Raw genomic sequence first — 24,638 nt, 5'->3', positions numbered from 1 at the left:
CCGTATTTTAGAAATTCCGAGTAAAGAGATCTTCACTAATTCCATAAAAGTTTTTATCGTCAACTTTCCCCTTCTGGTACATACTTCAAAACTATTTTAGTTTCGGACATGGGCCTTCATTCTTTTTATCTTTAGCGTGATGGATGAGTTATAAATGGACAAAGTAGCCATGTGGTACGAATTTCTGCAACGATTAGTTACTTAATTTCTAAAGAAACGTTTCCTTCCGTCCTATACCTTGTGCTCAGCATTTTGTCGGTAAACGTCAACTATGTTGGAATTCAGGTGACCATTATTTTCAAAATGCCTGATATTGCAGTAACCGCTACTGTCATACTGTAGTTCATTTTGTGAAGTTTAATGGTAATTAGGATAGAAGTATCATACTGAAGGTTTAATGTTGTAGATTCTGATAGCGAAGAGACTATAATTGCCAAACCATTAGTAAAGGCTTTGAGAAGTTAGTATCGGGGTGATCATTATTGTCAATTTGTAAGTAAATGCCGTTGACATTTGATTGAGGTGATCACTGCTATCTCATTATAAATAAAGGTGATGAAGTTTGCAGTGAGGAACACTGTCAAACTGTCGTTGTTTGTCGTTTAGAGATGATGATGGTGTGACATTCATTATAAAAAGTCAGTAAAAGTCTTGAAGTGTTGATATCGAGGTGACCAGTATTGCCTGTAGGTAATTGCACAGATGTGAAACTAATTTCATCTAAAGCGCTTTACCTTTTAATTGATTTAACAGAAGCAAACTGCCAGACGATTCGTTTATAACGTCGACCTTTAGCGAACAGCCCAAAACATTGCAATATCCATTCACATAAATATCATGTGGTTCATCTTATACAACCAAATAAATCTCACGACAGACATTCACCCTATCAGTGAAACTGTATAAGGATAAAAAAAATGACACAAAAATGATAGACTTCTAATATTATTGTCAGACAGATAACTAATAGAGATAGGTATGACTGATCATTTAGCAACAACAGAAATTATATGTAAATATTTTAGATAGATTGTAATTAAAAAACAATAGTTTTTCGTCAACATACGAAAAACAATAGTACATGAAAATTAAAAGAAAACGGAAACAGAATGAAAGTAAATTCAAAAGAACAACAACAATAAGGGAGTATATAATAACCGGATGTGAAAATATGATGAACCCCACAAAAAATGAACGATAGGTTCGACATCCACCATTTTGTAAACATACATCAGGTGATGACCGTCAGTTGTCTTATTCACAGATTAAAATCCTTCAAAAAGAAATATACATTTAGTAGCGTAATTAATGTATTTATCAACAGGATGCAGAATCACCTTCCCCTGAGCATGCTAGCATTACCAACACGTGTTGCTAATGGACTGTAATGTGTCAATCCCATAGGCCTGGCACGATGACATGCTACTGCTGAGGAAAGGGGAGTAAATATCCATATATGTGGTGAGAATGACGTGATGGTAAGTGGTAATCTGCATGGTATGGATATCACTGTTTTACATTACTTCTTGTGATTGCATTAGTATCTAACACCACCAACACAAGGTGTACATAACAATTGGGACAACATTTCCACCAATCAAAGCCAACAAAGCGAAAATATAAAATATTTTGGATATATTTTTATTACAAATCACGTCAAACGCTGCTGTCTGTGTTTAAGTTCCTTTAATGTGGTCCTGTTGAAGGATTCGTAAATATGTTTTACTAGTCTAAGCCTCGTACATGTATATAATTTTCCTCTTGACGAGAGACCATCACTGCCAGATGCTTAATGAAGCTTTATAGTCAATACAATCAAAATGCGATGTCTTCCTCTAACTTATGCAATTTACGTACCATGGTTGGTAACATAGCAACAGACAATTACCAGTAGTTACACAAAAATAACTATCCACACACGTGAAATGCACATCCGACACATATATATATTTAATTGTTAAACACATTTCCTACACCAATACAAATTTACATACGTAAGATGTATGAAACAATGCACAGATAAATGGAAAACTCTTGATCTTAAAATCATAAAGAATGCTTATCTTTCTATAAAAAAAAACTCACTGCTCAATTCACTTTTGACAAACAAAGGCGACTTATAGTATAGCGACAATGGGGCAAGCACTGATTCGTTTTATGGGTAAAGAACGATAACTCGTATAAAATGAAATCGACTTGCACTGATTCGAGATTTTATTCTAATTATTACAAACGAACACCCGTATATATACATGTAATTGCAGTGTTGATCATGTGATAACAAAACATAGGAAACGGTTTTGTTATATGCTTTCGATCGTGCACTTTAGCATTAATCATTGAAACTACGTTGGTAAAGTACACTTTTATGTATCCCAAACAAACAGAGCAACACGTTTAAATTCAATTATAATCATTCTAATTGGCAAGAATCTGTTTATGTGAGAAACGATGCGAGAAAAAGCTTTCTATATTTGTATGGGAAGGGTCGTTATTACGACATCACATATGGGCAAAGCAAATACAAAAGCTTTAAAGGTTTTTTTGTATTGCATAATAGGTTATATAAACTGTAATGAAAACAATGCCAACAAATCAATCTTAACGTTTCAATTAAGGAAGGGACAGTGTACTGAAATCTTCACACCAATTACAGGAACTATCTTATAAAAAAGTATCAATTATTCATTCATCTGAAATCGATGTTTTCCCTTGAAACATAAGTTTGTGCCATACCATATTTCATCAAAGTTTAAAACAAGAGACCCGCCAAGGACAGTATACCCCGCCAATAAAAACCGCGCAGGAAATAATATTGACCAATCATGCACTTGTGAAATTTCAGCACAAACTTGTACAATCTGGACATGTTACCCATTCTAAGCATGTGGAATGTAGGTTTGTACAATCATCAATTTACAATTTACGAGGAGTAAAATGCTATGTTCGCTCTTCGCACTCGTGAATATATTCGTCCGCGCAATAAACTCGTGCTTTCTGATTCGTTATAAAAACACAAGTGTGTGGTCTTGCAGATGTTTTCGTTGTTAACACACTGATTTTGTTGTTATTTGCATTTGAGAACCTCAACATTATGTCCAGTTTGGTATAACAGCTAAGTCCGCTGTAATAAGCTAAGTATTACAAATAGGAATCCCCATTTGCTGTATCAGTCATGGGAGGACGACAGGGAAATGCCTTGCGCACGTGGTACCTATCCTTCCGACGAGATCTCGTCACGCCGAGTGCCACGATAACGACAAAGAGAATCGACAGTAAAAGACCAATGGCCACAACGAGAGGTATCACACATGTTTGTACATCACAGGAGCTAGTCCGCCGTTCTACTTTTGACTCGTACACATATCTGGGTATCACAATTTCTTCGCGATTTGTATCGTTATTTGTCGTATCCCCTGCTATTGATATCGTTCCCTTCGTTGTATGGCCTGATTCTATGTCTTTTGACCCGATATCATCTGACGTAGATATCGTATTATCTGTTGTAACGATATTTCCTTTTGGTGTTGACAATAAAATATTTGTTGTATATATTATTCCTTCTGTTGTGACGATATGTTCCTGTGATGCAGGCAATATATTTTCTGATGTAGAAATTGTATCTTCTGATGCAGATATTGTATCACCTGATGCAGATATTGTTTTGTCTGATGTAGATACCGTATCTGCTGCTGTGACGATAGTTTCCTGTGATGTAGACAGTATATTTTCTGATGTAGATACCGTATCTGCTGTTGTGACGATAGTTTCCTGTGATGTAGACAGTATATCTTTGGATGTAGATACTGTATCTGCTGTTGTGACGGTAGTTTCCTGTGATGTAGACAGTATATCTTTTGATGTAGATACTGTATCTGCTGTTGTGACGATAGTTTCCTGTGATGTAGACAATATTTCTTCTAATGTAGATACTGTATCTTCTGTTGTAAAGACACTCTCTTCTGATGTAACTCGTGTCCTTTCTGTTGTAATGACCTTACCGTTTGATGTGGAAGCTGGATTTACTGTGTTGGTATGAGATAATGGTAATTCGACTAGCTCTGAAATCGAAAACAAATAACACATTGAGTTTTTATGCGGTGCAATTATGTCACTGACAGTTTAAGCAATCATATCACCCCATCATATATTCAAGAAATATGGGAATGACAAATATATCCTTACAAAATACTTGATATATAGATAAGTTGTATAGAATTTTAAGCAAGCAAATACATGAAAAATCCGCCAATCACCAATGAAATTGTTTAAAATACATCATCTAGATGTTATAGTGTACTTCATGAACTATTGTATAACGATTATAGTGTCGATATAAAAAAAAAAGTACAGATAGAAAAGTTGATTAAAATAAATAAATAAAAACAACTTTTTATTTTCTTATGATGTCATAACACATTTTGTATTGAATAAGAATAAAAAAAATATGTTTTTGTCAATTACCTAATACAAGGAGTAGATGTTATGTTGTTACCATATAGAATTGAACTCTATAAAGGGTTTCAAATGCATTTTAATATGTTTGCCTTATTTTCGAGGATTGTTCTAAACACTTCGTTCTCTTGGTCTTCCGTACCACTAAAGAGCTCGTAAATGGAGGACACCATGGTGTTATGAAGGGTTGCTTTTTTTGAATTTGGTTTTAAATAATTTGTGTCTGTGTGACTTCCTACTTCGTGTTTCTATTGATTGTTATAGGGAAACTGCATAACAACAAGGTTAAAAGGAACGAACACTTGTCCCATTATTTCCATGTAAAAACTGTCGAAATGACATTGTGTATATAGCAAACCCATGTTCTAGCCATACCCTGTTACAACAAACCCCTATTCTAGCTATACCTTTTTACATGTACAACACACCTCCATTCGACCCATACCCTGTTACAACAAACCCCTATTCTAGTCATACCTTGTTACAACAAACCCCTATTCTAACCATACCCAGTTACAACAATCCCCTATTCTAGCCATACCTTGTTACATGTACAGCACATCCCTATTCTAGTCATACCCTGTTACAACAAACACCTATTCTAGCCATACCCTGTTACATGTACAACACATCCCTATTCTAGCCAACCCGTTTACAACAAACCCCTATTCTAGCCATACCTTGTTACAACAAACCCCTATTCTAGCCATACCATGTTACAACAAACCCCTATTCTAGCCATACCTTGTTACATGTACAACACACCCTAATTCTAGCCATACCCTGTTACAACAAACCCCTAATATTGTCATACCTTGTTACAACAAACCCATATTCTAGCCATACCTTGTTACAACAAACCCATATTCTAGCCATACCTTGTTACATGTACAACACACCCCTATTCTAGCCATACCTTGTTAAAACAAACCCCTATTCTAGCCAAACCCTGTTACAACAAACACCTATTCTAGCCATTCCTTGTTACATGTACAACACACCCCTATTCTCGCCATACCTTGTTACAAAAAACCCCTATTCTAGCCATACCTTGTTACATGTAGAACACACCCCTATTCTCGCCATACCTTGTTACAAAAAACCCCTATTCTAGCCAAACCCTGTTACAACAAACCCCTATTCTAGCCATTCCTTGTTACATGTACAACACACCCCTATTCTCGCCATACCTTGTTACAAAAAACCCCTATTCTAGCCAAACCCTGTTTCAACAAACCCCTATTCTAGCCATACCTTGTTACAACAATCCCCTATTCTAGCCAAACCCTGTTACAACAACCCCCTATTCTAGCCAAACCCTGTTACAACAACCCCCTATTCTAGCCAAACCCTGTTACAACAACCCCCTATTCTAGCCATATCTTGTTACAACAACCCCCTATTCTAGCCAACCCCTGTTACAACAACCCCCTATTCTAGCCAAACCCTGTTACAACAAACCCCTATTCTAGACATACCTTGTTACATGTACAACACACCCCTATTCTCGCCATACCTTGTTACAAAAAACCCCTATTCTAGCCATGCCTTGTTACAACAAACCCCTATTCTAGACATACCTTGTTACATGTACAACATATCCCTATTCTAGCCATACCCTGTTACAACAGACCCCTATTCTAGCCATATCTTGTTACAACAACCCCCTATTCTAGCCATCCCCTGTTACAACAGACCCCTATTCTAGCCATATCTTGTTACAAGAAACCCCTATTCTAGCCATACCTTGTTACATGTACAACTCATCCCTATTCTAGCCATACCCTGTTACAACAAACACCTATTCGAGCCATACCCTGTTACAACAAACCCCTATTCTAGCCATACCTTGTTACATGTACAACATATCCCTATTCTAGCCATACCCTGTTACAACAAACACCTATTCTAGCCATAACCTGTTACAACAAACCCATATTCTAGCCATACCTTGTTATATGTACAGCACATCCCTATTCTAGTCATACCCAGTTACAACAAACACCTATTCTAGCCATACCCTGTTACATGTACAACACATCCCTATTCTAGCCAAACCCGTTTACAACAAACCCCTATTCTAGCCATACCTTGTTACATGTACAACGCACCCCAATTCTAGCCATACCCTGTGACAACAAACCCCTATTATTGCCATACCGTGTTACAACAAACCCCTATTCTAACCATACCCTGTTACAACAAACCCCTATTCTAGTCATACCTTGTTACAACAAACCCCTATTCTTATGTTTCCCCTATTCTAGCCATACCTTGTTACATGTACAGCACATCCCTATTCTAGTCATACCCTGTTACAACAAACACCTATTCTAGCCATACCCTGTTACAACAAACCCCTATTCTAGTCATACCTTGTTACAACAAACCCCTATTCTAGCCAAACCCTGTTTCAACAAACCCCTATTCTAGCCATACCTTGTTACATGTACAACACACCTCCATTCGACCCATACCCTGTTACAACAAACCCATTTAATAGCCATAACCTGTTACAACAAACCCCTATTCTAGCCATACCTTGTAACAACAAACTCCTATTCTAGCCATACCATGTTACAACAAACCCCTATTCTAGCCATACCTTGTTACAACAAACCCCTATTCTAGCCATACCCTGTTACATGTACAACACATCCCTATTCTAGCCAAACCCGTTTACAACAAACCCCTATTCTCGCCATACCTTGTTTCAACAAACCCCTCTTCTAGCTATACCTTGTTACATGTACAACATACCCCAATTCTAGCCATACCCTGTTACAACAAACCCCTATTATTGCCATCCCGTGTTACAACAACCCCCTATTCTAGCCATCCCTTGTTACAACAAACCCCTATTCTAGCCAAACACTGATACAACAAACCCCTATTCTAGCCATATCTTGTTACACCAAACCCCTATTCTAGCCATACCTTGTTACAACAACCCCCTATTCTAGCAAAACCCTGATACAACAAACCCCTATTCTAGCCATCCCCTGTTACATGTACAACACATCCCTATTGTAGCCAAACCCGTTTACAACAAACCCCTATTCTCGCCATGCCTTGTTTCAACAAACCCCTCTTCTAGCTATACCTTGATACATGTACAACATACCCCAATTCTAGCCATACCCTGTTAAAACAAACCCCTATTATTGCCATACCGTGTTACAACAACCCCTTATTCTAGCCATACCCTGTTACAACAGACCCCTATTCTAGCCATATCTTGTTACAACAAACCCCTATTCTAGCCATATCTTGTTACAACAAACCCCTATTCTAGCCATACCCTGTTACATGTACAACACATCCCTATTCTAGCCAAACCGGTTTACAACAAACCCCTATTCTCGCCATACCTTGTTACAACAAACCCCTCTTCTAGCTATACCTTGTTACATGTACAACACACCCCAATTCTAGCCATACCCTGTTACAACAAACCCCTATTATTGCCATACCGTGTTACAACAAACCCCTATTCTAGCCATACCTTGTTACAACAAACCCCTATTCTAGCCAAACCCTGNGTTACAACAAACCCCTATTCTAGCCATACCTTGTTACATGTACAACACACACCTATTCTAGCCATACCTTGTTACAACAAACCCCTATTCTAGCCAAGCCCTGTTACAACAAAACCCTATTCTAGCCAAACCCTGTTACAACAAACCCCTATTCTAGCCATACCTTATTACAACAAACCCCTATTCTAGCCATACCTTGTTACATGTACAACACCCCCCTATTCTAGCGATACCTTGTTACAACAAACCCCTATTCTAGCCATACCTTATTACAACAAACCCCTATTCTAGCCATACCTTATTACAACAAACCCCTATTCTAGCCATACCTTGTTACAACAACCCCATATTCTAGCCATCCCCTGTTACAACAGAACCCGATTCTAGCCATACCTTGTTACAACAAAGACCTATTCTAGCCATACCCTGTTAAAAATCAACCCCCTTCTAGCCATACATTGTTACAACACCCCCATATTCTAGCCATACCTTGTTACAACAAACCCCCATTCTAGCCAAGCCCTGTTACAACAAATCCCTATTCTAGCCAAACCCTGTTACAACAAACACCTATTCTAGCCATACCTTGTTACAACAAACCAATATTCTAGCCATACCCTGTTACAACAGAACCCGATTCTAGCCATACCTTGTTACAACAAAGACCTATTCTAGCCATACCCTGTTACAAATCAACCCCCTTCTAGCCATACATTGTTACAACACACCCCTATTCTAGCCATACCTTGTTACATGTACAACACACCCCTATTCTAGCCATACCTTGTTACAACAAACCCATATTCTAGCCATACCCTGTTACAACAGAACCCGATTCTAGCCATACCTTGTTACAACAAAGACCTATTCTAGCCATACCTTATTACAACAAACCCCTATTCTAGCCATACCTTATTACAACAAACCCCTATTCTAGCCATACCTTGTTACATGTACAACACACACCTATTCTAGCCATACCTTGTTACAACAAACCCATATTCTAGCCATACCCTGTTACAACAAACCCCTATTCTAGCTTTACCCTTTCACAAAATAACCCTGTTCTAGCCATACCTTGTTACAACAAACCCCTATTCTAGCTATACCTGTTACAACAACCCCCTATTCTAGCTATACCCTGATACAACATTCCCCTATTCTAGCCATACCCTGATACAACAAACACCTATTCTAGCCATACCCTGTTACAACAAACCCCTATTCTAGCTTTACCCTTTCACAAAATAACCCTGTTCTAGCTATACCCTGTTACAACAAACACCTATTTAGCTATACCCTGTTACAAAAAACTTATATTCTAGCCATACTCTGTTGCAACAAACCCGGGTACAACCAACATAATACACTCACTATAACGAAGTAAGAATCCAGCATAGCTGGTGTCGGCGTCCGAAGTAAACGTCATTTCAACATCTCCCACAGACGTGATGGCATAGTTCTGTACCGATTGAAAGTTCCATCGTCCAGAGTACCGTTGATTCTGTGTAGTCGAATTACCTGAAACATTCACAAATGTGTCTTTATACATTACGTTAAATGTGTACTCTTGTATGGAGTGTAAAAGTAAATGTTATATTCCATGACCAGACGGGAATTTAAGTCAGAGACTTCTTATGAACTAAGCCATCTTGACAAAGACAATCGACCTCCTGTTACGGCACGATTTCTCACCCGACACGATGTCTCACCCGGGGGAGAAATCGTGCAAAATTGCTGCGTTTGCAACACGATTATCACCCCTGCACGATTTCTCACCATGCCGTAACAGGGGTCGATCGTCTTTGACAAGGTCGCTTAGCTCATAAGAAGTCTTACTAGTGTATTTGTTTGGGTGCCGATAGAAAAGGGGAGCAATGGTTATTATGTGGTTCAAGCCTAAGACCTCGAACTTGTGCATACATGTACCAACCGAATTCCAGTTCAGTAAAACTGATAGGTACATATGTCATGCAATTGTGTAATAAATCATATCGGGAACATCTACTATTAACGTTCTGTCGGCCATTAAATGACTTGGTTTTAACTCAGCATTTTCTATTCAAGATGGGTCACGGACAGCATCGAACGACATGCTGTACCTTTATAAGTTTCCGTACGGTTACAACGTATTTCTCTGTAGCATAGTTATAAAATAAAAATAAATAGAAACAAGATACAATGCGATATTGATACCCTGTGGTGTATGGGAGATAACTCTAATGGTGACTTTAGAGTATACTACACGTCAGTCTGTGTAAAATATTTCAACAGATCTATACTTTGTCTATGAAAAAAAAAACTTATCCATAGTGGCTATCTATATACAAGTTTTAACTTTCTATTACAGTGTACCAGGAAGTTGTTGTGATCATGAGTGTGACATCAGACGGCCGTTAGACTGAACTACTATGTAAGTATGAAGCCTCCCATGTTTACTACTGTATATTGTCATCAGATAACAATGTCAGATGTTAAAATAAGAAATATGCTTTGCTTTATATAAGCAAGTCGCAGGTACCAAATGTGCCACTGTGTTGCTTTGCATTTCAATCAACAATATCACTTGACCTTTGTCTTTTAATATGACATTAAGCGTTATGTTGTTAAAAGGCGTGAACATGTAAACTATTTCATACTGATTGATTATAGCGACCAATTTCGAATGTGACTTTGGGTGACCAATATTTTCATTATTAGTATCACATGATAAAATTGTAAAAACTGTAAAATTAATATCTTATTATATAAATACAGCTTTACATACATGTATATAATGCAATTGTTAAGTAGAAAACATCCAATAATGTATATATTTTACAATTATGGACGTTTGTGCTTGTGAATATAATGTGATATGAACCTGAAAAAGCGATATTGACCGAGGCGAAGCCTAGGTTAATATCACTTTTTCAGGTTTATATCACATCTTATCATATGTTTACTAATAATAACACCCTTTTTGTATATGTGATAAGTCTAAAATTTCCACAAGTTGATATCAGCTCGGGTGATGTCACACCCCCTTGAAAGTGATATCGCACCCCCTCCTAAATTTCCGGATTTGGCCGTTTCCGCTTATTGTTGTCTGCTTCTAATGTAAACAAACGAATTGTTGGCATGGAATAAATGCCGTTTCATGGAAAATGATTTAAAGATTGATTTACAAAGCCCCACCCAAATTTCCGGATGGCGCCGCTTCCGTATTTGGATTTGCTTATTAGTGATACACCTGTCGTCTGCGTAAACAAAAACAACGATGGCGACTATAGCTAGTACTGGTGAGGAGATTTTAGAGGAACTCAGTGGCAGCAAGGATTGTTGAACTAGGTGAATTAATCCTGGAAAAGGAGACGAAACATGTAATGGATGCAGGGGCGCGATTTAATAATGCTAGTTAATGATACCGAAGCTTTCGTGGAACAAGGAGGAACAAGGAGGAACAAGGATACATTTCCTCATCTTTCATGAGGAACAAGAATACTGCGAGAAAAACGCAATCCGACATCAAAATTTTCACGGATTATCTGATGTCTCAAAATAAGTGGAGATCTCCAGAGTCTATTGACTCGGTTCAGTTGGCGGATTACATGGCCAGGTTCTTCATGAACGTCAGAAAAACGATAAATCTGAGTACGAACCATCAAGTCTGAGGTGTTTACAATTCAGCATTAACCGTTATCTACAGGAGAAACACTACGACGTCAATATTTTGACCGATATTAAATTCAATAATTCTCGTGATGTGCTAAGTGCCAAAATGAAGAATTTGAAGACTCAATGCAAAGGAAACCGCCCAAATGCTGCTGATTCACTAAATAAAGAAGAAGTGTCAATTCTGTATGAAAAAGGGGCGCTTGATTTAGGTAGGTACAGTATTCAAATGAATAATAAATAGTTCTATAAGCTTGGTAGCTGTTGGTTCTAGTTAGTAATAACTGTATTACTGTTATCATTAAGTGAGGAATGCCCAATGGATATTGAAAATTGTATTGTGTTGATGATTGATTCAGACAGTGATTAAATTGAATTCCAACCAGATCCATTATGTTATATTGTTAAAACTTTTTAAAAACATGTTATTTTGTAGGAATTTAGGAATTTCTAAATGTTGACTTTTTATGATAGTTGTTACTGTTTTGTTTATATACATCATTGTTTTTGTTATCATTTTTATGAATATCAGTAAATAAAATAAAGAAATGATTTGTTTGTGTATGTTTTGTTTATTTTAAAGGAAAAAAAACATATGATAAAAAGTTTATGATATGACCATTTTGATAGCACATCCCATATCAGCCCTCGAGTCCTGATACCAGCTCTCTTGCCTTCGGCCCTCTGGCTGATATCAGGACTCTCAAGCTGATATGGGGTGTGCTATCAAAATGGTCATATGATAATCTCTTAATATTTACCAGCACAAAAGCACATAGCTGTTTTAATATATGCTTCAATAATAAGATTTAAAAAAATCAAGATTCAGATTTCTTTTACGCGAACCTCCTTGTAAAATTTAGACAGGGTTGAATCCAACAGTTCAGCATAGTAGCTTTCGAGGACACCGTCAAGGTTCTTTTTCCTTAAGATAAGCATGGTTGGTGGCAGTTTTGTGTTAATAGCATCTTTATCCATGAGTAGTATTTAAATTGTTTTTATATTTAGATATCAACTTTCACTGAATAACCTGTTTACATGATTTTTTAGGACTGGTCACGTGTGTAAGATCCGACCAATGTGATTGCGAGCAATTTTCAAGCAAATAATAAATGTATTTATCACATAATGTACATGTACTGTGTTATCCATGTACCCCTGTCATTTGTTTTGGCGTATTAACCCATGCTATATGACCCATCAGCCCTGTGATTGGTCGTAAGTTTCAATTATTTCAAGTGTGACGTCCCGCCTAGGACAAGTACGTATACATGACGTCATCCATTTACGCACACGAGTCAAAATGGCGACTTTTAACATTTTAAGGATGCATGCAAATTGTCGTCTTACACGAATAAATGCCACCAATTCTTGATTATGTGATAAAAAGGATCTTACACTTGTTTTCATTTCATATGAAATGGAAATTCATGTAAGATCTTATATATATATAAATGTACGTATACCAGGAATTTTTGCCAATCAAATTTTCACCCTTCACCCTTAAAATCGATTTTCGCCCAGTTTTAATTTCGCATTTCCGGTTTAATTACTACGCTTCTTGTATTGAGCACTTATATTTGCTGTAATGATAAATTCGCCGGCATAAGTTAAGGGAGGGAGAAGTACGGCGACAGTTAAACTGTGGACCATATTTACCGGTATACAGTATTATATTCAAGGTACATGTATGTATATACAGACCAAATATATACAACCTACATAGCATACATTTAAACGGTAGCGATACATGTAGGAGCAAAATATTTAAATTAATTATCGTAAAATATATCAATGAATTATTGTCGCAACATAAATAAACTTTTAAGATATCTCAACTGTGGACTTACCCTCTGCATAATCTATCTGTAGGTAATCTACCGGGTCTTCGGGCGGCGTGGATCCGTATTCAATGTCTATAAAATCTACAGTTATGACGATTTTGTATCCAGTTTTGGACGGAATCTTCCAATGACAGGTTTGACTCCTGTCAGAACAATAAATTGTTAGCACAACTAATATATCACCAAGGGAAACTCCGCAATATGGACGATAAACATCTTGTTAGGAACCGCTGATGTACATTTAAATCCAAATATACTAGTATTGTATTGTCTAAAACGAAATTCTCTCAAATTATTAGCACTTCGTCCATTCAATTTGTCTCAATTTATGAGACCTATTTTGTTAAGTTTATGTTTTTCCATAAGTATTTTTACAGGCTTTATTCCTCAGTTAACTGATTTGTTTTGTTTAACGAAACCACAAAAATTATCCTTATAATACACTTGTAAAACCTAAACTCTGGTGTTGTTTTGGGTCTTTCCTAACCCTTTGACTAATCAGGAGAAAGGAAGCAGAAGGTAGGTTGAGGAGCTGACTTTTGACCACTGGTTTTGTTTAGGGTTATGTTTCAATTGAACAACTTTCAAAACTACACAACGTGATGTCATTTGGGTGGCAATGGCCCGTCTCCTGCCCCCGTCTACTGCATAACTATTACACTGACATAACAATATACAGATGTATGTGAAATAATGATCACAAAGAATAAACTTCACATTTAACATATAAGTATTGGAATGAGGAATTAAAACAATCTACCATCTCTCTTCATGTTATAAACAGTTAGGAGCTGCCTTGGAGTCTTTGTTAAACATGATACAACATGAATTTGGATTTCGGATGAAGTACATACGTATATAAGTACATAACATAAATAAGTGAATCAACAAGAAACAATGAGGTGGTTATCGGAAGTGCCCGTCTACTAAGGAAGGCTGCTGTTCATGGAAACACAAACCACTTCCGACAACAATACGTACGACGGGTAATGCTTTGGGAAGTGTGGTGATGTCAACACTTCAGTATTCTTTCCGGCTAAGAGCTCGACGTCGCCCTTTGATGGACAATCGGCGACATCTGGGTGTAAAATATATACTGCATTATAGGTGTGTCTTTCACGGGTACACACATCCGATATCCGTAACAATATTATAACGGATTTTAATATTAAATAGTACCCTTCTCAGCTGATCAAGCCTTCAATAGTAAAAAAGGGGTTGACAATACTTATCCATAGTTAGGTAAACAAAAAACATATATTTATAAATAAAAGCTAATATTTATGATATAATACATTTCTAAAGATCGATTACGATTACAAAATGTATTTTATTGTAAATAACCAAAAAAAAAAACCCGATCATTGACAAAATACAGTACATGTTTACAGTATATACAGTGAAACCGTCCTTTGTTTAGAAACTGTCAAATAAAGAGCTGTTACTAACGTATTATTGGAGTATCAGGAAGACAGATTGTTAACTTGATATCTAACTTATTAATCAATGTGTATACGTCCCTTTTTTGTATGTGAATTATAAAAAAATGAATGTAAGTAACTTGTTAAGTGATATTTAAGTATTGCCTGTACTTCTAGTGTCAACACCAACCATTCTTAAGGCGCGAGATATGAGAACCTTAGACACCCCCTCACTCCTCACGTTCCTCAGCACTGATTCTAACCATGGGAGATAGCAATGTAAACTGAAACGTAATGACACTTGCTACACCTTCGTTCTCAAGCACGTGCTCCAGTATGTCTTACACGATGCCAAAGAACACAACTGCTGTCTTCAGTGATAACCTTGACTGCATCAACGGTGCTACACATGGACACATAACGAACGCCAACAACATACACGTATACATGTATGTCGATCGTTCGTCTATTGGAAAAAGGCATTCATGTTCCCTGTCAATATCATATCAGACAAATCAGATAAAAAAAAGAGATTGATCAAGCAATTACTCATTATAAAGGCAGTCGGATGATGCATATAATACAGTCAGAGGGGCCTTTCTTATTGTCTTTAGTACTACTGATTAGTCCTTGAATGAACGAAAGGCCATATAGTGCGGCAACATTGTTATTTCGATAGGGTTTCCGGATCTACTTACTGAATTTTTCTTAGTTGTTTCTACTTTAGTTTGTACTTTGTACTCTCCCTCTGTATTAAGAACAGCACAAAATATATCAATCAACCGTGTTCCTTGTGGACTTTTTAAAACAAACCTGGAAACTTTACTGATGTTTTTGCATATACTCTACTCTAAGCTTGATTTTTTTATGAAAGGCCAATTTGGCAGGAAAATATTAGATGTTTTGTACACCAGTCTCTCCCTACACATGTGCCACGTGTCTGTTGAAGCGAACATTTCAACATACTTTATATTTACAAATACACCAATTATTTCTTACATCATTTCTCAACCCATTTATCCGAGGATTTTTAATTACAGTCAACCGCTACAACTGACTTCAAAAAACCTTCATCAGCTAGTTGAGGAGCCTTGAGGTTTGGTTGTCAATATCAATGGCTGGTCCGTTGGCGTTTTTTTTATCAGATTGTTGCCATATTCATGGGGACAAACTATGCCCTTTCCATGGTAAACCACACTTTTTCAATATAAGGCTGCATTTATTGAAGAGCCTATCAGGAAAGTTGCCAAAACTCCTTGCTACATGTCTAAGTCCTTCATTTTTACCCTCTGATATACGAACAATGTTTTAAATGACAAAGAGTTTGCGGGTAGCTTTCATTGTACATGTATATGCTCTCCTGACCTTGAAATCATGGACTCTATAAACTCGTCTTTATCAGCCGCCTGCCTAGATCTTTAGTAACAACATGATCAAGAGGGGCGACAATATAAATTGAGACTTTCTGATTTTCTACTTAATGTAATTATTATATTTTGTCACTAACCCGGTACTCTCTTTGAGAATGTACCATTACTTTATTTTTTACCTTTATAAATATGGCGGGTTTCGCCGATGAATAAAATACAAAACACTCGTTTGGAACACCAGGTCTGATTCATATTAAAAAATCATCGTTTTCGAGTTAGAATTAAGGCTTTGTCTACATGTTGGTGTCATCTTTGTATTTTGAATATTTTAGTACCTCCCACCAGGTGAGCAAAAATTAAAGGTGATAACACTTTCGCATCGTCAAAGTGCAGGAGCATTAAAAACATGTAAAATGAAGTTAGTTTAAACCATATTTTATTCATGTCAATAAACATGCACAATTACATAGACATTTTATCCAGATGATTGGGAAACAAGTACTGTTGTACTTATACATAGTCCTTCTCATCATATATAACAAGCTTTGGTGATAAAACATGTATAACTTTGCAGTGATAGCCTAAATATGTACATACGAAACTGTGAAGAGAAACAGATAGAACATGATATTAGGGATAAAGATAGTAACTGATGGAGTTTTACCCGGTTGGATGGGTAGTTAAGTTTACATGATAACTTTATGTGGTTGAATTATAATTGCTTGTAAATCTTCTGGTTGATTTGATAAAATGTTGAGTAGCTATAAAATTGTTTACATTTTGGTCATATGTTTTTGATACATCACCAAACAGTAATAAATCAATACTTAATCGGTAAGGCAATGGAGTCAAGTATCTTAGGCGTGATTCAATGTGATTAGTACAATATAACAAATAATGGGAACTGTCTTCTACAAAATGTCCACATGAGCATAAGGGATTGTCAACAAGATTTCTTTCAAAAAGGTGGCGTTTTAAAGAACTGCAACCGAGACGTAGTCTAGTATGATATATTTGATATTGTCTCGATCCTACATAATAATATTCAGGGGGCGTCCCCTAAAGTTTTGGTCGAATTAGGTTTTGAAGTTGGGCAACGAAGGATTTAAACGAATCTCCTCAGGAATATTATTTCAAAGAGAAATAACTGAGGGTAGGAAAGACTTGCGGTAAAACTCAGTAGTGCATCTGATACCTGAAAGATCGTTACCATGTCCAGTGATTTAGTTATGCAGTTCATACATGCTAGGAGGTACAAGCTTGGAGCGATAATCAGGAGTGAGACGATGAAACATTTAAAAAAAAATGTGTCAGTTTATGTTTTTTCCTTCTTTCACGTAAGTTTTCCCATCCGGTTTCTATATACATCTTATTTGGGTTTGTAAGTTTTGTAGCACCACATACTATTCGCGCTGCCTCCTTGTAAATTTTCTCAAGCTTATTTATGTATTCAATAATTAGGTTGTCCCAGACGACGTCAGCATATTCCAAAACAGGTCTTATAAACGTAAAATATAGTATTTGTAAACTTTTTCTATCAAGGGTAAAACGTATTTTCCGTAAAAAGTTTAGTTTAGTCGTCACCTTGTTGATAATGTCATCAACATGTATAGACCAACTACAATCCTCAAACAGTGTAACACCTAAATGTTTGTGGCAGTTCACATTTTCTATTTGGGGCATTGTTAAGATATAGGAAAGAATGATTGGGAGGGACTCTTTTCCTTCATATAATAATACTATTATTTTTTGTGGATTGCAATCCACTAACCAAAGTTTAGCCCAAATATTGATTTTTTCGAAGTCATTATTTAGTTGTTCAGCTGCCAAAAAGGGCGTATCAACTATGATATAAATTGAGGTGTCGTCAGCGAAACGCTTAATTACAGAGGCAAATCGACACTATCATTTATATAAATTAAAAATATAACAGGCCCTAATATCGAACCTTGAGGAACACCAGCCTTGATATCTGCCTGTATAATTCCACCCCGTTGATAATAACTTTTCGTTTTCTGTTTGTTAAATAGTTTTTGAACCATTGAACCACTTTACCGCCTAGTAAAGTATTAATAAATTTGTACATAAGGCCTTTGTGCCACACTCGGTCAAATGCCTTTCTTATATCACAAAACACAGCTCTTACTTCTTTTCCCTAATCAACTGCCCTTCCCAAATCATTTGTAATAGCCAATAATTGTTTTACTGTGAATCCCCGGGAAAATGAAATTGATAAAGTAAACGCATAACAAAAATTTAAGTTTCTGACATGTTTCAAAGAAAATGCGTCATGTCAAATCAAATCGTATATGAGATGAAACTAAACAAAATCCCACGTGTTCGACACTTGACATTTTGCAAGGCTAACTATGTACTTTCTCTAATAATTGAACAGTAAACCTTTCTTAAGCAAGACGTTGTTCATAGTGCTTCTGTTACTGAAAACGTCATAATACGGGGGAGAAGCTATAACAGTAGTGACACGTTGATTTAGTTTAGAACGAACCACAATCGTCAAAGAAACTATCTTAATTATATTCGCGATAAAAAGATAGCAATTTCACATTAAGACGTCACTGTAGGGAAATCCGAGACATAAAGTTCTGCAAATAGAATATGCTACAAATGTAAAATCAAAGTTCAGTGCGAGCACGCAAAACGAAACTCCGACTCTAACGTCGATACAAAACCATGACAATAGGATACGAAAAAGAAAACAATATCAAAACGTAGAATACCGAAAACCAAACGAACGGTAGAAGCGATATCTGGTAAACCGAGAACGGGACGTAACGTTGCCTATGCATGTACCACACTAGCTATGTCGTTTTCGATTTGCACTTTCATTGTACACACACGAACACACTTTATGAACAAACGTATGGTATAATGTTGCTTAGATCACATTGCCATATGTTTATGTACTTACCCAGTTTTACGCTCGGCATACTAGTGACATACAGTCGGAACCCCCTGTCGTTATCTCGCTGTACACCATTGGTGCTGAACTCCACCCTAAGGCGTCCAGACTGTGTATAGACGTCGCTTGTGGTGGCATCGTCACAAAATGAAACTATGTCGGTATTTGTGTGTACTGTAACAAGGAAATATTGGTTATCATGTACTTGTTAATAGTACACATATAGTCAACAAATCGAGGGCTACAATCATGCACTGTTATACGTAGTTTTCATTCTGGGCCCATTTGTTTTACTCCAAGGTAAAATCTCACAAATATGCGTGTAACTTTACTCTACAAAATATTTGAGATCTGGAAAAAATTGTAACTAATTCACTGGTTGTGATTTAAAGATACGCAACAATTCAAAATTTGCGCTAATCACTTATTAAGCTAATCATCTTTTAAACAACTGGACCCTGGTAACTGTATGTCCCTTACCTATCCTTTCTATTGTTCCTGAGTACTGTATCTTTGTTTAGTCCAATAATTATTTGACTAAGATAATGTCAGTGAGATTGACCCGTCACTTCATTTAGTACCTATAAGTGTTGCCATCATATTTAGAAATCGTTTTTTTATAACGTTATCTCTTGCTGGGACAAAAAAAGCGATCACTAAAAAGCCCACCTCCTTCTGATAAATTGTAGTAAACTGTAACATACTGCTATATGTCCTACACGTGTTGGTAATAGTCTATTCCACTGGGTGCTTCACGTTACGGATTGGTGCCGATGGATAGTCAGTAAGAGGTCTTTATTTCACACAAACATTTATTCAGCGATAATGAGTGCTCAAATTTGAAAACGCTACAAAACCAGCTACATTTCTTCTGTAACGCCTATGCTGGCTAGGCTACAGACCGACATGATGTGTAATATAAATCCACGTTCATAACTTCGGATACAGACTCCGTCACTCATGGCAAGGACAAAAGAGGCACTCCAGATTACAAGAGTGCTTCATACTATATCAAGCATATAATGTGTCCCAACCCACACTCGTTAGTTTGAATTAAACGCAATTCGTATTTAACATATCTTAGTGATTAGACACACAAACTATCATATAGCTGTGTTTGAAATGGGACTTTGTATACTTACAATTTATTAACCGGATTACGTCCCCCTTACAATCAACATAGACGTCGTCCATCCGCACAAAGAAGTAGTCCGTTTCATGCTCGAATTCGAAAATCCAGGAGCAGTTCAAATTACTGAAAATATCAATTTTCATAAAGGATTCAATAGGCTCTGCTTGAAAGTTATTGATACTGTTCTAGCAAAGCACAGTTAACTATATCATTTTCATTTTTGTGCAATGATAATATTTTACTTTAAGTGTATCCGGGGAAGGTTGTGTGTATCACTCAACTAATATGTTATGTAATTAATACACGTATGTTTTTGCAACAATAAATATCATAATGAGATTGTATCTATATGACAATAGATATGATATCATAGCATATACAGTACAGATAATGAACCACAAACGCCTTAACCTTCAGATTATATGTTTAACTAATGAAACAAGAGTTATAATGATTAAATGGGCTAGTAATGTGTGTGTATGGCCATATACATGTACACGTGTTTTGTATATGCGTGCATTTGTGTAATATCAAAGCTGGTTGTGTTCAAAATACAGACGCTTCATTTTAACCGTACGCTATTTTATTTTATTTCACATTCGTATATAAATCTAATCGACACGGATGCCAAGGGCGGCACCGAAATAATATTATCAATATACCACAATTTAAGACTATGTCCCACTCATGGGATTAAATCATCTCGCAGCTTCAATTGTGTACCAACAGACTGGGGCACAAACGTGGCCGTGTTGGAAAATCTTTCTCTACGTCACGATATCTCAGTGAAATACATACCAAATAAAACAAAGACGTTGTTTGAGAACTAGCAACAAAAAACCTGGAGTCTTGCCTACGTTAGCGCTACATGTGTACAGTGTTAGTGTGGAAGGTCTATCGCTAGACAACGGAAAGAAAGCCAAAAGGTCAATGATGAGATATCGCGTAAAAAGCTTAAAAGAACAATAACGCTTTATGTTCAGTTTTCTTTTAACTTCTTAACGTGTTGTGATAATTGCTTAGTGCCGTGGTTTGAAACTTCTTCCATATCACTCTGTATTATTTTAAAGAATGAGACAGTTGTTGGTGTACTTACATAGCGTAGTTTCTGGGGTAGCCGGGACTAGTGATACTGGCTGTGTCGTACAGTGGTACAGGGATGACAAAGGGCGAGTTATCACACTGACAACTCACACGAACAACTACAACATACGGACAACAGAGGCAGTGTCAGGTGATACTGGCTGTAAAGTACAGTGGTACACGGGTGACAACGGGCGAGTTATCACACTTACAACTCACACGAACAACTACAACATACAGACAACAGAGGCAGATACAGATGATACTGGCTGTGAAGTACAGTGGTACATCGGTGATAACGGGCGAGTTATCACACTTACAACTCACACGAACAACTACAACATACAGACAACAGAGGCAGTGTCAGGTGATACTGGCTGTGTAGTACAGTGGTACATCGGTAACAACGGGAGAGTTATCACAATGACAACTCACATGAACAACTACAACATACAGACAACATGGATATTGGCATGGGTTACTGGCTGTGTAGTACAGTGGTACATCGGTGACAACGGGCGAGTTATCATACTTACACCTCACACGAACAACTAAAGCATACAGTCAACAGAGATATTGGCATGGGTTACTGGCTGTGTAGTCCAGTGGTACATCGGTAACAACGGGAGAGTTATCACAATGACAACTCACATGAACAACTACAACATACAGACAACAGAGGCAGTGTCAGGTGATACTGGCTGTAAAGTACAGTGGTACACGGGTGACAACGGGCGAGTTATCATACTTACAACTCACACGAACAACTACAACATACAAACAACAGAGGCAGTGTCAGGTGATACTGGCTGTGTAGTACAGTGGTACACGGGTGACAACGGGCGAGTTATCACACTGACAACTCATACGAACAACTACAACATACAGACAACAGAGGCAGTGTCAGGTGATACTGGCTTTGTAGTACAGTGGTACAGGGGTGACAACGGGCGAGGTATCACACTGACAACTCACACGAACAACTACAGCATACAGTCAATAGAGATATTGGCATGGGTTACAGGCTGTGTAGTACAGTGGTACATCGGTGATAGCGGGCGAGTTATCACACTGACAACTCACACGAACAACTACAACATACAGTCAACAGAGGCAGTGTCAGGTGATACTGGGTGTGTAGTACAGTGGTACAGGGGTGACAACGGGCGAGTTATCACACTGACACCTCATACGAACAACTACAACATACAGACAACAGAGGCATTGGCAGGGGATACTGGCTGTGTAGTACAGTGGTACACGGGAGACAACGGGCGAGTTATCACACTGACAACTCACACGAACAACTACAGCATACAGTCAACAGAGATATTGGCATGGGTTACAGGCTGTGTAGTACAGTGGTACATCGGTGACAGCGGGCGAGTTATCACACTGACAACTCACACGAACAACTGCAGTAATCAGTTATACATGGAAAACAAATTATATTACAAATATAGAATAAAAAAAGTAAACAACTGAAGTAAAACTAACATTGTTTAATAGGGAGAAATACTTATATAACACACACAGAACCAACCACTAACAAAACAAAAACAGACTTAAAAACGTATATTATAGATACAGAAAAAATACAACTGTTATCTTAACTGCTGTTATTCTCACATTACACTAATAACGAAGTAAAATAGATATACACGTAACAGCATTGCACTGAATAAGTATATATATATATATAATAAGAAGTGATATAAAAGTCTTCTCGTTGTGGGATGACTATTAAAGAAAATATGATGATATCGCTAGTTCCATGTATCGAGCTAAATATTATTTCAATGCTTTTTTTTTTTTTTTTTGGACAAAATTACTAAAAACAAGTAATATCCAATCCTATCAATATTACAACAGAGCTATACCATAAATGTTGTAACTCTGTATGTGATCATAAAGATACCTTACCTTGTACCAGAGCACCGATGACAAGAGACAGAGCGTACCGTCGGGTTGTCATGATGATTTACGCTCGGTCCGACAGCTTATCTAAAAAACAGAACGCAGACTTACGTACATGTTCGGGCATACCTAAGATATTCAAAATTGTTTAAAGTAAGAAATAGTTTGTGGCAATTAGATTGTGCGAATCTGTTTAATACTAACCCTGTCACCGCGCCGTGTGTGTACATGTATACAGCACTGTTATAAAACGTGAACAGTAAACATAGATGATACACATACCCTTGCGTTACAGAATAGAACTTCGCCTTTTCCTGTTTTTATAGTGTCCTGCATCCACACATATTATCAAAAAGGCTATTTTCTTTTTAAAAGAAAACGAGATAGCTTCGTGTGTCACAATCTTTAGCCTTATTTACGATATGTACATGAACCGAACGTGCAATGTGTAAGTATACTCCAGTTTGTATTAGTGCGGAAAACAGTAGTGAACATGTGTGGGGGCTGTATGTAATATAACCACGCCCGTGAATAAGTCTGTGTTTTCTGAAGGAAAACGACCAAATACACTTTCGATTGCCAAGCTCTGTGTCAGGAGTACATACACTTAACTTGGCAAAACATGTGTATAGAATGTCAGAAAAATAGATACGGACTGTCAATATATATAATTTGATAATACTAAGGAATGTTTAAAAATACATTACGCTGTATTTACAATACTTATAGGAATGATGATAATAAGTTTTTAAGGGCTACTTACAGTACATGAACAGTCGCTTTCCGAGAGTACACGGACTAGAGTGATATAATCCTGTATGCTACATTCCGGTTCTACCGCCGATATTGTTAACCAGATAAGATATCGATACTATCTATATCGGTAGATTCCCAATGTGTCACTATGGTTACTGATTAATGTTGACTTAAAAGATTGATAGTTTGGATGCTGTAGCTGGAAAGCGTGCGTTAACAATACTGGAATTTGCGCAACATACATAAACGGCAGGATGCGATAAACGTTACGGATGTACTGTGATAGCCGCCCTCTAGATCTGTAAGGAAAGCGATTCGACGACTCCCACACCCAGCTCTCAGTGAATGTCTTAAGTATCACTTTAAAACATTCGCCCCCGTGTATATTTATTACGCATTTATTCATTTCCAATATATGTGTGGTCAGGGCGTTGACACAGGGACTACGAACTTGTAAAATAGTAGATGCCTAGGTATGTTGGGTATGTTTTGAACTAGTCTGGCTGTCACAGTGTGCACCAATAGTTTAGATCAATTCCATGTT

The 24,638-nt window shown here is 37.1% G+C and overlaps 1 protein-coding gene and 1 long non-coding RNA gene across 5 annotated transcripts; both read right to left on the bottom strand.

Moving 5' to 3' along the window:
* Positions 1–1,620: 1,620 nt before the first annotated feature.
* Positions 1,621–24,410, bottom strand: LOC110461409. 4 transcript variants are annotated; one of them, XM_021514850.1, is made up of 9 exons: positions 24,102–24,410; positions 23,345–23,425; positions 21,435–21,540; positions 20,349–20,461; positions 19,216–19,380; positions 14,477–14,573; positions 13,502–13,638; positions 9,372–9,518; positions 1,621–4,061 (listed from the first exon to the last, which is right to left on the bottom strand). In XM_021514850.1, the coding sequence occupies exons 2-9, from the start codon at positions 23,394–23,396 to the stop codon at positions 3,142–3,144; spliced, it is 1,737 nt and encodes a 578-aa protein (XP_021370525.1). In that variant the 5' UTR covers positions 23,397–23,425; positions 24,102–24,410; the 3' UTR covers positions 1,621–3,141. The 4 variants fall into 4 exon arrangements, with proteins under 4 accessions (XP_021370525.1, XP_021370528.1, XP_021370527.1 ...); XM_021514853.1 differs by having other exon boundaries at positions 24,337–24,407; XM_021514852.1 differs by lacking the exon at positions 24,102–24,410 and adding an exon at positions 23,621–23,864.
* LOC110461411 lies at positions 6,107–7,258 on the bottom strand. The gene is made up of 3 exons (XR_002464126.1): positions 7,195–7,258; positions 6,729–7,060; positions 6,107–6,303 (listed from the first exon to the last, which is right to left on the bottom strand). It is a non-coding gene; the product is annotated as an uncharacterized LOC110461411 (long non-coding RNA).
* Positions 24,411–24,638: the final 228 nt, after the last annotated feature.

The sequence above is a fragment of the Mizuhopecten yessoensis genome, unplaced genomic scaffold, assembly GCF_002113885.1.
Source record: "Mizuhopecten yessoensis strain PY_sf001 unplaced genomic scaffold, ASM211388v2 scaffold10611, whole genome shotgun sequence".
NCBI classification, from domain to species: Eukaryota; Metazoa; Mollusca; class Bivalvia; order Pectinida; family Pectinidae; genus Mizuhopecten; species Mizuhopecten yessoensis.
Note: the sequence above shows the minus strand (reverse complement) of the source record. Positions and strands in the feature narration are given on the sequence as shown.

Coding starts and splice junctions, on each gene's coding strand:
- LOC110461409 (XM_021514850.1), bottom strand. CDS start 23,396: ATGACAACCCGACGGTACGCTCTGTCTCTTGTCATCGGTGCTCTGGTA. Junction 19,381..20,348: donor CGTAATCCGGTTAATAAATT/GTAAGTATACAA, acceptor TCCTTGTTACAG/TACACACAAATACCGACATA. Junction 4,062..9,371: donor TGGATTCTTACTTCGTTATA/GTGAGTGTATTA, acceptor TTTCGATTTCAG/AGCTAGTCGAATTACCATTA.